The sequence below is a fragment of the Argiope bruennichi genome, chromosome 2, assembly GCF_947563725.1.
Source record: "Argiope bruennichi chromosome 2, qqArgBrue1.1, whole genome shotgun sequence".
In the NCBI taxonomy this organism is placed as follows: Eukaryota; Metazoa; Arthropoda; class Arachnida; order Araneae; family Araneidae; genus Argiope; species Argiope bruennichi.
The window spans coordinates 22099289-22117939 of record NC_079152.1 but is presented as its reverse complement, the minus strand read 5'-3'; the positions used below and the strand labels follow the sequence as shown (position 1 = coordinate 22117939).

The following is an 18651-nucleotide window of genomic DNA, read 5'->3' as shown; positions in this document are numbered from 1 at the left end:
AGACAAAAGGTCTATATAATAAATACTTTCGAAAAAAAAACATTTATAATTTTATCACTAAAATAGTCACTCAGCTTTACAACTTTGTGGTGTGTTTCAGTTTTCCAGAAATAATTTCACACCAAGATGAAATTTGTTGTTGGGTGATTATTGCAAACTCAAATGAAGTTTACATATTTTAACATATGTAGCTATTAGAACCGGAGACTTAACATAGTTTTCAATAGATTGAGCATGCCGTAATAAAATAAACATTTTATTTCGAAAGGTGGGGATGAATAAAAAAAATTTCAGCTGCACTGTGATTATAGGTGCATTTGTCACGTCATTCACTTTCCATTTATCGATGATTTCTCACTTATGTGAGATTTCATAATATTTACAGAACAATACAGGATTGAGAGCCTATTTCCTGATTTCCTTCTAAGGCATGGTACTGATTTTATTAAAATTTGTTCTTTAACATCGAAAACAAAATTAGACATATTATCAATTAATAAATTTTTAAAAAGTTACTAGTTTCTCAAAAATAAATTTTATATAGAGAATCCTCCAAATATGTAAATTTTCAAATGCAAGTTGCATTTCGAAGATACTGATAACGCAAGAAGCCATGCAATCAAAAACCTCTCACGAATACAGCAATGAAATCTAATTCCATATTTGGTTATATCAGTTGCACATGGCTTAACTTCATGTAACTATATTCATTGTTTAACCTGAATTCATGAATTTGGAACGCCAAACATTGGTAATAACTTAAAAAAAAGATTTGCAGTTGCGTTGGAAAAATATAGCGGCTCTCTTTTAAACTATTCACCTCTAGTTCTTTAATTATATTAAAAAAATACTATTTTTTGTATAACAATTTTAACAAAATTTTGGATATTTTAACATTTGTTATAAAATGTATAAAGAACTTCGCCATTTTTGAATTTCATTCTCAACAAATTTTAATTTAAGTTACCACCTTTACACTTTTTTTTCTGCAAAATAATGTTAAAGAAAATGTGCCGGGAAACTTGAGCCATGCCTTAAAAATCAGGGTTATTTTGAATTTCAAAAAAAAAAAAAAAAAAAAAAATAGATAAAATACTCTTTTTCTGTTCCTCTTTTTAAATGAGGAACAGAAGAACATGTAAAATACAATAGTAATAAAGAAATTACACTTATCATGCCATTTCTTTCATTAAGAAACTGAATTTATTATCATGTGAAATATTTAATACAATTATCTCCTCTCCCAGAGATATTCACATTTTCATGATTGCGTATGAAAATCCGATTTTGGTAAAATTTAAGTTATATAAAGGTTCGCAGAACGTATGACTTCAAAAATTTCACTTATGATTGTTTAAGCTGGAATGCAGTTATCATCGCCGGCAGATATTGAGTTAAAATTGATTTAACCCTTCGACTATGGATCTAAAGGAATGGGGAATATATGTCCCCATTCTTTAATTCTGATCTAGGACTGTAGTTCAAAGTCACTGTAAAGATATGCCTTTTAAAATTTTTCCATCTTTGTGAAATACCAAATTTTCATCCCCTCCCATCCGGCAAAGCGAGTAGCAAAAAGACGAATCCTTGCTTGCCCAACAATGCGTGCTCGTCGCGTCCCTTTCCGAAGAATGTCGCGTCGAGAGAGTTCCCCAACGAAACGAGAAGAACGCTGGAGCGACACAGGTGGGGTCATGACACTGATTAGAGGGAGAATTTCCTTATACTTACTCATGTGCAGTTAAGGAACTGCATTAAAATATTCGCATTTACAATGTATATATATATTTTAAAGATTATATAACAAATATATTTACACTCATTTACAACTGTTAACCCTTTGCTTTCTGACGGCCACTTGATAAGACGCAAGTTGTTTAAAAGAGGTGCAAAGTTAAATGATTATCTTCTGTTAAGAAAATTCTCTACTTTTGGTTTCCCATGTAATGTGGCTGCTTTACAATCACTCAATTGTTTTTGCATTCTATTGTTACACTCGTTTTTTTTTAACCGAGACTTTTTCAATGTCTTCTGCGCGTCATCTATTTTAATAGTTAATCAAATAATTTCTGAGTAGAATGTGTCTGTATGTCATGAACGTATCTATATTTGTCTAAATTCTTTATTAAACAATTTTTTTTATTGCTGTTATACTATTTACTCCCTACCGTATTACCTCATTTTTACGGTAATGTACATTTTCCTAGCTTTGACCGTTGATTGTACCTATTTTTCCCACTACTGTTACTTTTTCTCACCATAGCTAACCATACACGAGATCATTTTATTATATAAACTGGCTTCAACCATAATTATTAAACAAAATCAGACTGAATCATTTCTACGTGATAGGAAATTTATCATTCTTTCATTTAAGCGTAAATATTTTAAACATTTCAATATTTTTTTTTATTTTTTTTTTACTGGCGAATGAGGTTACACAATTCTTTTCTTACGAAATTGTATGACCAAATTTTATCCTCTTCCACACGCATCGATACAAGAGACGATCACTAAGTCATTTGCTTCTCTTTTTTCCCTTAGCTAATTAGGGGAGATTTCCATAGCTTTTTCCAAATTTTAATTTTCCCGAGTTATCAGAGCACGGGATTAGGATTACTATATTTTAAGAAATACAGGGTGTCCCTTGAATTCATGAGCCAAAATTTAACAGCTAAAATGTATAAAAACTTTAGCAATATGGGGGCATAAATTCGAAACCGAGTCCAAAAGGTGCTTACAAGTCCAATTTTTAAAGAAAATCCTCCACATTCGGCAGTCATTTAAATTACAAGTTATATTAATTCATTTTTTTAATTTTTAAAAATTACATTGACTTGGGTAAGTTGAAAGAACCGACTCCTATTCGCTACACTTGCAAAGCGGTAAAATAAATTGTGAAATCGGTCCAATTGTTGAGGCTGCGGTTTCTGTACAGGTTTCATTTTGCAGTATTTTACGAAAATGTAATCGTCGATAACGCATCAAAGTTCTAAGCATTCGTATGAGAAAAAAAGTGAGCGAAATCGTATGGTGGTTGTGACTGGGAGATTGATTTTGTTATTTTAAATATATGAATGTACCAAATATTTGAAAATCCTTTTTAATGAATACAAATTTAATTTTTAAACGAAATAGCAATAAATAGTGAAAACCGAATATTCAACGACAATCGTGGGAAAACGAGTCCTTTACTTGAAAGAAAAAAAAAATATTAATTTTTAAACTGACAAGGTTAAGGCACGAGATTGAAAACTGAGTTCGGGATGAGATATAAATGCTAGTACACATTTAGAATGTTCATTCGAGAAAATATTAAAGCGTAATCACGAGGCAAATTTGAGAAAATGGTCATCAAACTTTCAGCATACCTTTTATACTAATATGTCGTCGTTGCCGAAAACCGAATAGTGAAGTAGATAAGGCATTGGTGTAGCATTCAGGAGACCCGGGTTCGATCTTGGGCTTGGGTTTTTTTTTATATATTTGTTTTTTCTTCTAATTATTTCAAATTAACTTAACGATTTAAAAACAGTTTTAATTAATATGTTTTTCATTTATGCGAAAATATATTCTTTTAATTCTTGGATTAAAATTTAATTTTTAGAAGAAAAATAATTATAAGTATGAATGTTTTTTTTTTTCATTATTAGTATCCAAGCTATACAGAACATTTGAGGGCCATTTTCTCGAAACTGACAGGCCATTGCGCTTAAATATTTTTGATAATGAATATTCTAAAAGTACATTACTATTATACCAAATCTTATCCCGAACTGAATTTTCAACCTCGTGCAATTCCTTTGGGAAAACGAGACAATGCAAAAATTAACAAGATATAAGAGCAATTTTTTCTCTCCTTTACAATTTTGGATTTTGCCTTCAAAATACGAAATTACTTTTAACCATCCAAATTATGAAGTCTTCAAGAGTTAAAAAAATTTAATCGTTGACTTTTAAAAAGCAGTTCTTATACTTCACCCGTTTTGAAAATACAACAACGAAACTTTGCTCAAAAATAATTACTTTAATAAAGTCCTCGCCCTCACACAGTTTCTTTAGCAAAAGTTATTAATCATTCCAACAAATGCTAGAGCTGGATCCAGTTTAACATAATATTTTGCTCATCTCATTTAAATCAATGAAAATGAAATAAAGAGAATGAAAGGCAAAAATATTTTTTATAAGATCGAACCGTCAGTGATGTTTATTAAAAATTCATTTTGGAATGTTTTAAACTGCTTTCACCTGGAGTGACAATTACAGCCACGGATAATCCGGTTGCATTAATAAGACGTTATTCCCATCTTCTCTTTACATATAACCAAGTTTCTAAATTGTTTTAAGAGTCTAATTACATTTTAGAACGTGTACCAGAAAAACTCTTACAATGGAAGAGTATAATTCGAGAAAAACAAGGATGGCATCTAGAATTCAAGGACGCGAAAAACAGAAAACGACCCTCTCGTTTACACGTTGCGTGATCTCTAATATTTAAAAAAAAAATTATCCAGCTGTTTTCTAGTTTATGAGACATTTTGAAATGTACTGAAACAAAACTTCCGGACGACTTAAAACGGGTGACAAAAGGAAGGAAAAAAAGTAGTTCTAAATATTTCTTAATATGAATACCTTATCTTTACCAGCTGTTCGAGTCTAACTGAAAATTCAGCTCACGGCCTGAAATTATATTGAATATCCAACATATGTGTCTCGACAAAAAAAAAAAAAAAGAAAAAAAACGAATTTCTTTTCGATTAAAAAGATTCACCACAGGACGTTTCTCGTTTGATTATAAAAGAAGAAAACTCAAAAATTTTGCATCGAATGCAAAACAATTCGGGAGCTCCGAAACAAGAATAAAAGATATTTTAACCCTTTAAAGAGCCATTTTTTTCTAGTCATATGTTAAAATATTTTTAGGTTTGAAATTAGAATAAGGAAAGGAATTCATTTAGCTTATTAGATAAATTTAATTTGATAAATTAATTTGGTTAATTAATAATTAAGTAACAAATCAAGACACATTTTGTTTACGATAAAGAACTGAAGCATCTAAGTTTCTGTCTTTCTAAAAAAATTTGTCAGAACTTATGCCGGCCTTCATAATTTCATACAAAGATTGATAAATTTGGTGGGAAGCATACTTCCCACAACCCTAGAAAGGGTTAAGGAATTAAATTTGGTTTCAGTAAGCGATAGTTCACTTAATCATGCTAAATAAGAAAGTCAGTGAAGTGTGTTGTACCCCATCATCACAGTGACCGTAGGAAAGCAAAGGGTTATAAAAATGCATTATATACACATATCTAATCAAGCAATTCAAAATACTTACCTTATAACATAAATAATATTTCAGGCAATTTGGGTCAGGAGCACATTATAAATGCTTACCTTCTTCAACATATATCCATGCAATACAATTTTTATGAATTTTAATTCTGAAATTTCTTAAATACTTTATTTACAAAAAAAAAATATCCGACTAATATTAAAATTATATCAGAGAAATTCTAGGTGATCTACTGCATTTAAGTATCCCTGCAAAAATGTTATTCTATCAGAAATCAAAATTCTGAACTAATCTTATTGATAAGTATTAAATAAACAAAACATATACAAAAGTTTCTATTTTTATTTGTTAATTCCGCGGTTCGCGAAGATACTAAAGGGCTAAATATAACAGACAATGGCATTTAGAATTGTGGGAAAATATATTTCCGTCATCTCCACTATATAAATTGCTTAACTAATTTTGAAGTTATAAAAACCGAATATGCCACACTAAAAGCAAATATTAAAACATTATAAAAAATCTATTATTAAAAATTTTACACATGTCGGGAAAAAACAAAACAAAGAAAGCTTGTGCTTACACTGACATAAACTTGTTGCATCATTTGAGACAAAATATTCAATTCGTCTTTATATTCAAAAGATACTGATAGTTCCTACTTGGAAATTAGCTCAGAAAGAATTAACAAGATTTACAGCATATGATTTATGATTTCCTCTCTTAAAGCAAATCTCTCGTTTAAAATTGAAAGAGTTGTGAAAGAAAGTGTACACAATTAGATTTCCTCTGCTTTACGTCTGTGTCGCAACTCTACAATAAGCTTCGCTAATCCCATTAAAATATCATTTTTTTTTATTTATTGCAAACCAAAATAATTATTTTCCCCTTTTCTAAGCCTCAAATGGTCTCAATGCTCATTTAGAAATTTGACGTTAACTAGCGATCCGGACAGCTTTGCTTCGAATAGTCCTAAAATGTTTACTTCGCTGACTCTCGATCTTTAGAAGCCCAGAGAAATTTATGGAAACGCGTTTGCGCTTTTCAATGCAAAGTTATAGACACATTTGTTGTGTCAGCTTCATCGTCGATTCCCGATGAGATTGATGAATTGTCATTTTCTTTTCTTTATAATAAATATATATATGTAGCATATTCAATAAAAATATTGTTAAGTCAAAAAATTCGACATCGAAATTCTTCTCTCAGAGTTCAAAAAATATATTTTCGGAATTATTTCTCTAACTGAGAAAATCAACTCGAAAACACATTGAACTAGATGGTTGAAATTCGGTACGCGGTCAAATAAATTTGTAGATTTATTAAATTTTAGGCGAAATATATATATTTAGACGAAACGAAGACAATCATAACTCATTCATTTATTAAGAATTTTACTACGAAATACAAAGATATATTTTGTCATTTTTATTCCTGTTTGCTGACTTTGCCATGAAGTCCCGCCGCCACCCTCCCTAACTTTTGCCTTCGTTTGGAAGATGCAGACTCATGAAGAAGACAGAAAACTATTCTAGATTGCCTGTGTGAAGGAAACACTGGTTTGTTTACTGCATTCCTAATTATGAATCAAATCAAGGATTATCTCTGAGGGAGAGCAATATTATGAAAAGTAGTCAATGGAAATTGTTATACTTCATGCTAACAAGTCAGTTCAAAATTATGCATTATGTATACACAAGACAATTTAATTGATGACTAGATTTGACTTAAGATCCCACACTGAAATTTGATATTTTACAACTCTAACGAATTTCGGATCGAGAAACTGCTACCCTTCCATCCAAAAACTTTATCCAGCCATAAGACTATCGCAAACTTAAATAATTATTACTTCTAGTCTCGTATAAATGAACTTTCCAAGGAAAAAAAAACAAAAAAAACAGCCTAAATTTTCTCTTGATAATTTCATTATTTCAATACCCTGTTTTAAAGCAATTATCTCTTTCCTAATGGACCATAGCGGACAGGCATTATTTTATTAAATAACCAAATATATTTGAATAACTGCATTTCGTTAAAAAAAAGACAGAAATTGCATTTGAGCAAATACTTCAGGAAAAATTAAAAATTTCTTTTCAATAAATAAAACTGGAATAATACTTACACTGGTGAAGAGATGAACATAAAACTGTGCTATGATGAGAGAATGGATAATAGGCCAGCTTGAAAAATTCCATGCCTGAAATCACGAGTTATATTAGTAAAAATGCATTTGATTTTGGATAAACATTTTTAAATACGAACTCTTGTGCTACACTTACATGAAATAAAGACAAATAAAAGTTTTTAAGACAGAATAACATCAAATATGAAAAATCATGCATGAAACTGATGATCACGCGAGTAGATCATTTATATCTACTCCAAATGAATCTCGCGCGAGTTCGCAAATTGTACAGACTAAATATAGGGCAAAGGATACCGACGTGCTCTGATTGGTTTAAGCCTTGGCATCTTTTTGGCAATGTTTTGCCAAAGAGATGCCATACCGAAATATATTTTCATAAAAATAAATAAAATTTGTGATTTTATCTCCCCTTTTATTTTTTACGTTTTACATTTAATATTAATCTGGAATACATATGCAGTAGAAAAGATCAAATCCTGAAACCTAAATTCAGGAAATATAAAAATTACAATTTATTCAAAATATTTTTTGTGTGTGTTTCTTCTTAATATTATTTTGATATAACTAAAAAATTTGCTACGAAATCACATATTCCGTTAAAGCTTACATATTTATACGTTTGGGCATTAAGTAATCATCTCCCCATATGTAGTTGATGGGAAAGTAACAAACGTTCAGCAACAAGTTTCAATGACTGAATAAATTATCTAATGAAGGCACGAAAATCATAGAAAAATGAGAATTAGATAATTTCTGCATCATATGTTGAGTAATTACTTTCATTCAGTTTTTATAGTTCTGTGCATAAACAACATTAGTTACTTGTATTACTATTATTATTAGTAATATTTATTATTATTATTAATTAGTATTAGTAGTATTACTAGTAATATTTAGAGAAAACAATTACATTAATAAAAATTGGATCGTGTTGATATTCACTCGTATCTTCCATAAAACTAATGAAAGGTGCAAGGTTTGATCCAAATAAGCGAAAACTAGACTATTATGAGTGCAAAACATTGCCAAAAAGATGCCAAGGCTTAAACCAATCAGAGCACGTCGGTATCCTTTGCCATAGACTTAGTCTGTACAATTTGTGAACTCGCGAATCTCGCTGCATCAAATGTCGAACTATAAATATTTTTCATATTATTTAGAAGCTACAGTTTAGGTTGCCGTTTTTACAATAGACAACAAGATAAATGACTGAAAAAGATGATGGTAGAAAACTTCTTGAAATGCGAGCTGCCCAACATTACTGGTATCGAAAATTTTAATATTCTCAGGTCATTTACGTTTCGCATAAAAACCATGTTTCAAATTTTCATGGAAAAGCTCCCAAAACAAGAAATTGCAAACCTTTTGATTCAATACCTTATAATTATTTTTTTTTTAATTTTTGTTAATACTGTATTATAATCAACTGAAGCGTCTACCTTTTCTTCAAATTTCTGCAAGAAAACAAAGCGGCAATGTTGGATTTGCCTTTGAGGATTAAACAGGTATCATCTTTACTTTATTATAAGTTGTATAATATATATGTATTGACGTTCAATAGGCTAAACCATTTTGCAAGAAAAAGTGGATAATGGAAATGTACTAGAAGCTATGGGGGTTTCCCCCCCCCCCCAAAAAAAAAAAAAAAAAATAGAATTTTCATAATTAAACATTGAATGAAATTTTCGTGGTTTTCCTACTATGATTTCAGAAACTCTTACAAATAAAAAAATTATACCCTCCAAAAATATTTTTAAAATGATCTTAAAAGCTTTTTTTTACCTAAAAATTAACTTTTTATTTTTAAGCAATTCGTAACAAGCTCGGCATACACTCAAAAATACGGGATACTTAATATTTCTATGGAAATTGAAATCTAGAATTACTGCTATAAAGATTGTAAAGGGATAAATTTAAGAATAATCTGAAGGAATAACAAAACTCAAAAAGGTTAAATAGAAATCTCGAGAAAAATTCAATTTTTTCGATGCTTTTATATTATAAAAATTCAATTTTTTTCAATGCTTTTATATTATAAAAATTCAATTATTCGCCACATTAATAAGCATCCGATCAAATCTTGTGATCAGGCCAGCAGGATGAAATAGTTTTCATTTTGCTGAATTATGTTGAAGACAAAAATTTAATTTCATAACCCTAGAATGAAAACATGAAATCCTGGTGACTTCATCTAATACTCAACCGAGATTCATCCATTACAGAAGGTAGCGAATGCTTATCTAGCTTCCTACAAACATTCATATGCAGCACTGGCGTGCGGCATCTGCAATTTCCGGCATACATTTTACCAGACCGACCGGCTGAAACGAACACCTCATATGAACTGAATTGCATCAAATAAAATATCCCTCATTCCAAATGTACTCAGAATAACTTTAATTTCAATAAATTTATTAAAAAGAAGGAAAAATGTCATACTCCAAAACTAATTCGCGAGCGCTTATCTTTGACTATTAAAATTTTTAAATTAAATGACAAAATATACAGAAAGTATTTTAATAAAAAAAATTATTTTCTATGTTCAAAAAATACTTTCAAAACAAAGTAACCTCAAAGAGAGCTAATTTCGCTCGTGTTTCCATCAAATAAGAGATATTTGTATTTCAATGTTACATTAAAAAATATAATGCAACGACGCAACATACATTTCTAATTTCTGATTCACTAATTTTTAATATGCGTTCATAAAAAGAATAAAAATTAAAAACCTGTTGTGTTGCACTTTTTGTACGAAAATAATTCATTACAGCCTACATGATTAAAAGATCAATATAAAAACATCGCTTATTTTGAAAAGAATTTTATAACAGATAGTTAATATATCATTTTGCTTTTGCCTAATATCTGATAATAAATATTTTATAACTTAGAATTCATTACGATTCAAACATCATAAAAGCACACGAGATCCGACTTAATTTAAAGGTCAATTTGAAATGTAAATAGTGACATGCATTAAGGAATTAAATTTTAAAACAAAAGGGAGTATTGTCCCCCACACTTTCTTCCATACATACTCATGTAAGTTATTCTTTAACAAAGATCAGAATTTTCATTTTCTTCATATTATGAAACATTTTCACGACCATCTGTATTTATTTAGAGTATCGTAACTCAGTTAAAAACTCTTTTGCGGAACAATTTTTCAGAATACTTTCTTATCTGATTTCACGCCTCTATAAAATTTAAATTTAGTATCACATAAAATTGTTTATAACAGATTATCCAAGAGAAAGAAAAACAGAAATATCTAAAATAGTACGGAATATTAATATTGAAGTATATTTTTCTCTTTCATAATTATATTTCATTTCAGTATACAATTTTAAGATTCTCTTTTGAACTTCATGAATCAGTTCACGTCGATCAGAAAGTAAAAGCTAATAGTAATACTCGCGCAAAACAATTTCCAAGAAGAAAAACAAATTTTTTGTCCAATAATTTTAAAATGGAATCAGGAAAATTTGATCATTTAATTAGCTTATTTTTAAGAATCTTTTGCGTACTGCTCTTCTTATTTTAATTTATTTGGACTTAATTTCATACCCTAATTTTTATTCATCAGATATATAGACTATATATGAATGCGAGTGCTCGCGACATGAAAGCAGTCTTTACCCAGTTGTTAAATACAAATAAATACCTAACAAATAGATTAACTGCATTTTCCCCTCAAAAATGAACGAATGTAGCAGCATTTAGATAAATGCAGAGTTCGGGGTGGGTGCTATTTCGTTTGGATTACATTTGCAGATAAAAGCACGCAGCTGGAATGAACCAGCGGGAATTGTCTTCAAAACCTTTCTGGCATACTCTCTAATAAATGTGAATTTGTTTTACACCCCACCCGACTGAAACCAAAATTTGCAATAAAAGAACTGCAATAGAAGTCACAAAATAACATACTAAATTTCATCTGAGTCACAGCGTTGAGTTGTTGCCTTTATATATTTCTGAAATTACAGATCGACAGACGATCAACTTCTTGTTAAATTCGATTCAAAATTTGATAAGCGACTACACCCTAGATGTACAAACTTCGATACAGATTTGACATCTAGCTTTCTTCATTATGTAAATCTTGTTAAATTATATTCGAACAACCGGACAGACAGATTTCCTCTTAATGGATTTTTCTCAAAATTTGATAGAAATCTACTTATTTGGTGTAAAGTTCAAATATCAATTTTAAAGTTCAGTTCAAAGCGCTTCAGTTGTTTTTGTCATAAACCAACAAACATCTGAGAAATCTCGGTTCGACAACAGACATCCGAGACATATTAAAGGTAAAGATTCGTCAAAATGTCGAGACCGAAATTTTTGATCATTACTTCAATAACTTCGCTAACAAGAATGTACAAACTAATAAAATAAAATAGACTCGGCATGTTAATTGTACGCTTTTGCTGATGAACGCAAAGTTCTGTCCAACAAAGCTGAAATGAAGAGTTTTGCTTGAACAGCATAATACTCATTCTCAAGTTGTTTAAAAAATGTTTTAATACAACTCAATTGAAAAAAATCATTCATGCACAACTTTTTATTATCTTAAAAGTTTCATTTATAAAGAACCTTCTCCTTTGCTTTCTACTACTAGGCTGAAAGTAGGCAACATTTTTTGCGCTTCCTAATTAACAGACGCAACAAAGTAATTTGTCCTGAACTGCAGGTCAAAGTTCCTCCATGGAATCTACATATCCCAGCTACGTCTCATTAACATTTATTTTAGAAGCGCGATGCTGTGCAGATGTTCGATTTCCAAGGGTTTTTTTTTTTTTTTTTTCCCAGATGAAGTAAGACTTCCCAGCACCAATTGTTATTATAAAATATGGGCTCCCGCTAACATCTGCACAAAAGTTTATTCAATATTCACAAGAAAGACTAAATAAAAACCATATCAGATTTCTGAATAATTGCAAGATAACAAGGAGCGACTGAAATTACTGACTTCTGTTCTGGCACACATGGAAATTTCTGAGTTCACAATATAAATGTCATTCTAATTTTTTTTCCAAAGAGGAAAAGCCGACATTTGCTTTTTAATGCAGGAATTTAAACAAGTCTAAATCATAATCAGTTATACGTATAAACAAAGTGATCATATTCTGTGCATAAAAAAAATGGTAGTATTCTTCTGAAGATTTTACTTTAAAAGCGGAACTTTAAAAATGTTTACTGTTTATCGATACGTAACAAATGCGTAAAATCTAGGGCGAAGAGAAAACAAATTAAGCGAAATAGTTAAAGGAGCAAATATTTAACAAAGGAGCAGATATTTAACAAATAATTTATCTTGAATCAAATTCTCAACATTCTAAAATTAACCAGTGAATTCTTTTCATAAATCACAATTGATTGGAATCATAATAGTACCGTTTTCATTTCTTCTCTATTTGATAGAACGCCTTTAAATATCAAAATTTTCCCATGCATTGCTCATTAAAATATTATGAAAAAAACTACAGTATATTTAATAAATTAATATATTCGTGTTCTTAAAGCAATTTTATAATCAAATTGTTTTAAGAATAATCGAATTGTACTCAAACTTTAGAAAATAAAATTGGCGGAGTTTAGCTCGGGGGGGGGGGGGGTCTCGCTTTGCTTGAAGATCGCCAAAATAAATGCTGAATCAGATCAATTTAAAGAAAATACGTTTTTGATGGTATTTAATGCCACAGGACCTGCTTTTTTCCTATTTTGCATTTCCGAGTGTTTCTCTCCCTACTCAGGGATTTAACAACGATTTTAAAAGATGTAAAAAATTGAATATTGAAACGAATTATGAATTTTTGATTTCAATTATTATTAGGTGAATCAAAGATGGTTTCTATCAAGAATCCTCCAATTACTGGAAGATCATATACGCAGAAACTATTTCAGTAATCTAAAGACAATCTAATATTGAAATATATAATATACCATTGTATAATTTAAATAATTAAAAGACCACATAAAACTTTCAGATTTCATCATTTTTTGAGCCGTATATTTATTGAATTTAACTTCATAGAATATATTTCTTTATGTTATTTAAATCATTTTTCAATTAGAATTACTGTTGGACTACAATCCGAATAGACATTTGTGATATTAGCTGATAAAACGATCGTCGATGACATTTTAGTGCAACTGGAATAAGACTAATTCATTAAAATACGGTATAAATGACGTCTTTGAAATGCATACTGGAAATTATACTAATTCAAATTTGAACATTGGATTTAAATATTTTCTACATTAGATTCATCCAGTCTCAAAACTGGATTTACTTCAAATGATTATATACAAAAAAGCAAATTACAATTTAATTTTCGCGACTTTTACGCACTACTTATCGACTCCCGAGTTCAAATATTTTCAATTTTCATACGACTTTTAAACAAAAGCATCAACAAAATTAAGAATTCTCATGCATATTATATATAAGCATTATTTTATGTGAAGCAGGATGCAGTTTTGAAGACAGTGAAAAGACTTTTTCATTTTTAAATTCTTTTAAATCCATCGGGACAACATAATTATTTACAAGAAAAGACGCGGACATGGCGCGTCCGCCACAGCGCGTTGCAAAAGCAGAAGTGGGGAAGAGAGAGAAATAAATTATCCCTCGTCTTATATAACCTTCGATTTTGATAGGGAAAATATTTCTTTACAGTATTAATATATTATTAAGATTCTGATAGGGATTTCGGACGCATGTCAATCACATGTAAAGGAAACACAGGGATCTTTTAAAAAGAATGTGCTTACTGGACAGTTTTTTTACCCCTTCACGTGAAGCGTGTGAATGTGTCGGCGTTTAGTCGATTCAGCAATTTCATAAAGCTTCTCTTGAATTAATTAAGTAGCGAAAGTGGAATTGGATCATGAAATAAGAGAATATTTTAGAATGAAGTTACTATGGGCTAAATTAAGATAAAACCTTGGAAATTAATTAAATTGAAATTAAGAGTTTAAAATATCATTACATATATATATCTATACCCCGATTCAAGTGTATATATGTATATATCGATCAAAGATCAATAAACATAACCTTTCCGATTTGGTCAGATGGTCATAATTTTCAAAAAAGATCAAAACGAATTCCTATATTCATCATTCCAAAATTATAGTACTACAAAAAAAATCTATATTATATTTTCTGAAACTAGTTTAGTTTTGCTTAACAGAATACACATCCTTCGAGCTAGTTTACAAACAATTAAAATCCAAAGGAGTGATAGTTGGTTTCTGGTAGTTCGATTTCTTTAATAAGAACTCGAACTACAGAAATAAAAGAATACGACAAACTGAAATTTTTTTAAGTGAAAAATTGTCAAATGTAGTAACTGACATGTATTATTTTGCTGATTTTTAATTAATTGAAACGTTGATTAAGGATAACAAGAAAATCACATTCCAAAATAATTAAAATATAAAGATACTAATTCACTGTTAAAGAAATTGTTGATTTGCTTTATATTTAATCTGCGTCATTAAGCTAAAATAAAAACTTTATTGGTGCAATTGAATGATAAATGAGTTTTAAACTTAAAAAATTAGAAACCTAATTATTTCAACCAATTCTGAAAGTAAGTTCTTTTTAACATGAAATACATAAACGAGTTTCTACGGAAATTACGGTAAAGCACTATTTATAGGTTGTTTCATCACATAATCGCTTCATTCGTAATCATTGCAAGTAATAATTATTTCATTGGAATAAGTATTACAATGTACGGAACGCTTCGATTGTATCTTTTTCAGTTTTTGAAGACTAGACATTCCAAAAGCAGACATAACATTTGAGGAATACGAGAACTGTAATACCGATATGATGACATCGGAATTATTCACAGTTGATGAATTAAATGGGAAATTATTTATCTAGTATTAGTTTATCCGATGCTAAAGAATTTAATTCTCACTTTTCTTTAAAGACGCAGCAGAATCAGAAGGCTTCGAGTTTCTTTGTCAAAATGCTCAATGAATTTAAATCGATTCATGCTACTTTAAATACTTATAGACAATCAGCAACACAGAGGAAGGTTAAAGAATTTTTCCAAGTAGATGCCTATTTGTATGCTTGTAAAAATCACATAAAATATACAATATACAAGTATTAAGGATGAGCAATAATGGAAAGATTTATTTACTTTTGTGATAAATGTTTAAATTAAAGATTTAATTACTGTTTTTGATAACACGCTAACTTAAAAGTTTTAAAATTATTATTTATAGATGAAATTGCATTATTAGCACAACACAATAAGATTTCAGTTTATTAAAATTTCGATTACACATCGTTTTGTTTTTAAAAAATATTTCAGCCCCTTGAAAAAGGGTACATAAACAGCGCTTTACTGTATTATTAAAATTAAATATCTTTCTTTAATTCCAATTCATTAAGATCATAACTTAATGCACAAATAATTTCATATACATAAATTAAATACTCGCATCACAAAATCATGCTTATTACTGCAATAATCAGAAAACTTGAGCAAGAAAAGTATTACAATAAATATCAACTTACCGTAATATATAGAATTTGTAGATGACTTTCAGGCAGATTTGTTCCACAGTTCATCGACTTTTCTTGAAAGTTTTCTTCTTATTTGTATAAGTAATTGTTAACTTCATCTTCTTTTAAATAAGCTTTTTTTCTCACGTTTTTTAGATGATCCAAAAATGCAGGATAAAAGCAGTGAAAGCAGTCAAAGTTGTACTCTAAGTCTTCCAGTATGGCTCATACGAATGCTAGAGATAAACTTGAAAGAAGTAAGAGGTAAGGATTTATAACAACAATGGCTGTTATCTTAAATGTATCTATAAACACAAGAGCGCCCACAAAAACGAATTGAAGTTTCAGGCAGTTAGTTATCAGTTCGAGTTCAGTTTCGCTTATGCGACCCAGTCCATGTTCGGGTTTTTAAAGTTCAATTAAAGAGGTACAGCAAAGCGAAAGTTCAAGCAATACGATGATTAGGTAAAAGACCCATATATAAAATTAAACTCGCAGAAGTCCTCCAGTACAGTTCATTCGAATGCTAACGATATTACAAGCGATATCACAAACAAGACGAACACCTGCTCCGATTCAAGGACGAAATTAAAGTGAAAAACAGCGCGTAAGTTCACAAAAAAAAACGGGAATGCGCGAGCACATATGACTACAAAATGCAGATTAGCATAATTTATTCGAAAAATTAGCAAATGGCTTTGGAGGAGGATGAAAACGTAGTTACATTTTTCTATCCAATCAGACAGGATTGGTGTTTTTCTAGAAATAATTACCATTTAGGACAAGATGCTTTCATTCGTTTTTCTTTATTTTGTTTTTTAATTAAGTGAATATTTACGGCTTATTTAAATGTGAAACAGATTTTCGTATAAAAATCGGATCGGGTGGAAAAACTCATTTTGAAAACAGCATTTTCAGACCTTTATAAAGAATTAACGAAAATGTTTTATATTTGAAGAGAAACTTGTTTTTATGCTCACGAGATTTAAAACTTGTGTGTATTTAATGAGGCACGATAAATACACACCCACAACACAAAGAATCTTACATTTGATCAAATTTATATACTGGAAAAAAAGGAAATCGTTTCATTTGCTGTTGAATAATAAAATCCGTATAACACACAATGCGGAAATTTCAATATTACGTATTAAATTGCAAGAGCGGGTCATTCTCTTCGGTTTTATTTAATCCTTCATTGCTCAAAATTCAACGAAATTTTCATTTGAACGGATATAACCTTAAAAAATCTTGATAATTAATTATATCAGAAAAAACATGTAAATCCGAATTATTATTTAAATTTTAGGGAGGTTGAAAATTATCTATTTTATTTCTTTATTATTTATTTGAATAGCAGAAGAAGAGGAATTAAGTTTCAGATATATATTAAATTTATAACTTCAAAATTTAATCATACTTGAAGACTGAACGCATCGAAAATTTATTTACAAGATTAACACCAATTTTTACACCTGTGAGAGCTTTAGGATATGGTAATTAATTTTTTTAATACGAAATACACTAAGAGTAATCATCAAACGTTCAGACCTTCTGAAGTCTGAAAAGCAAATTTTTTTGGAATCGTATTGCATATACGTAAATTCAAAAATGCTTTGAATTGTCTGTATCAAGTTTAATATATGATCTTTATATACTTGTAAATTTCTATCAAATTTTGATCGAAATCCATTCAGAAAGATTTTTAGTCTGTCTGCCCGAGTGCAAGTGACAACGATAATTACAAAACTTAAAACGCTAGATGGATTAATTTTGGCATACACTTTTACTAGATAAAGTAGTATGGTACAGAAATTTGTACAAATGGAGGGAGAGGGTCTGACCCAAAGGTCATCGTTGTCGTCTAATCAAGGTTCAAAATTACAAAATCTATTTCAAAATGAGACAAACTATTCTTGTGACCACTTTCGACAAAGCGTTAGTTAACATTTGGAATTCAAGACGCTAATAGAGGTCTGTGAATCTTCTATTTATATTTCAAAGATACGCGCGACCGTTGAAGTAAGTTTTTGTTGTATCTTCTTTTCGTTTCTTTTTTTTTTAAATTAAGTGTTTTAAAAATTAATGTGTCTGCAATCAACAACTATTCATTCAATAAATAATAAAGAAAAACTACTTAGAAGGAAATATCTACTAAGCTAGAAAGGAAAATATCTACGAAGCTTTGAGAGATCTCTCAACGCATTTTTTCTGTTTACAAAGCAAATTAAAATGCTGAAAAAACATAACAAAATAATTATGTTTTGAAGACAGGAAGAGAAAAAGAGGCAAACCACCGAAAAATGACAAACACACTACAAATATGGGGGTTTGGCCGTGGGATTTGACAGAAATTTATATATTTGGAGCTTTCTTACTTTTATATATTTGGACTTCTTACTTTTTATAACAGAATTTCAATTTTTGTAATTCCCCCATTGTTCCTACAATTTTGTATTACAATTGTAGATATTACTGTTGGAATTCTGGCAATTTCATTTCTTTTATTTTCACGTCATTCAGCAATTTGTTTGTTCATTTTATTTTGTCCCTATGTTTTAAGTTCCATTTTTTTAAAAATAAACGCTATTTAAAAATGATTTTGCTTATTAACCTCTCAGCCTCTAATTGCAATCTACTTTACATAATTAAACTCTTAAACACAACCTAAGTGAGTGA

The 18651-nt window shown here is 29.7% G+C and overlaps 1 protein-coding gene across 2 annotated transcripts in view; it reads left to right on the top strand.

Annotated features, from left to right (window-relative positions):
- Positions 1–18651, top strand: part of LOC129990877 (methyl-CpG-binding domain protein 4-like) — an 86067-nt gene that overhangs the window by 37522 nt on the left and 29894 nt on the right. For both annotated transcript variants that reach the window (XM_056098191.1, XM_056098187.1), the window contains exon 2: positions 16129–16236. In XM_056098191.1, the coding sequence (XP_055954166.1) occupies positions 16140–16236 (97 nt within the window). In that variant the 5' untranslated portion in view covers positions 16129–16139. The remainder of the gene's footprint in view (positions 1–16128; positions 16237–18651) is intronic.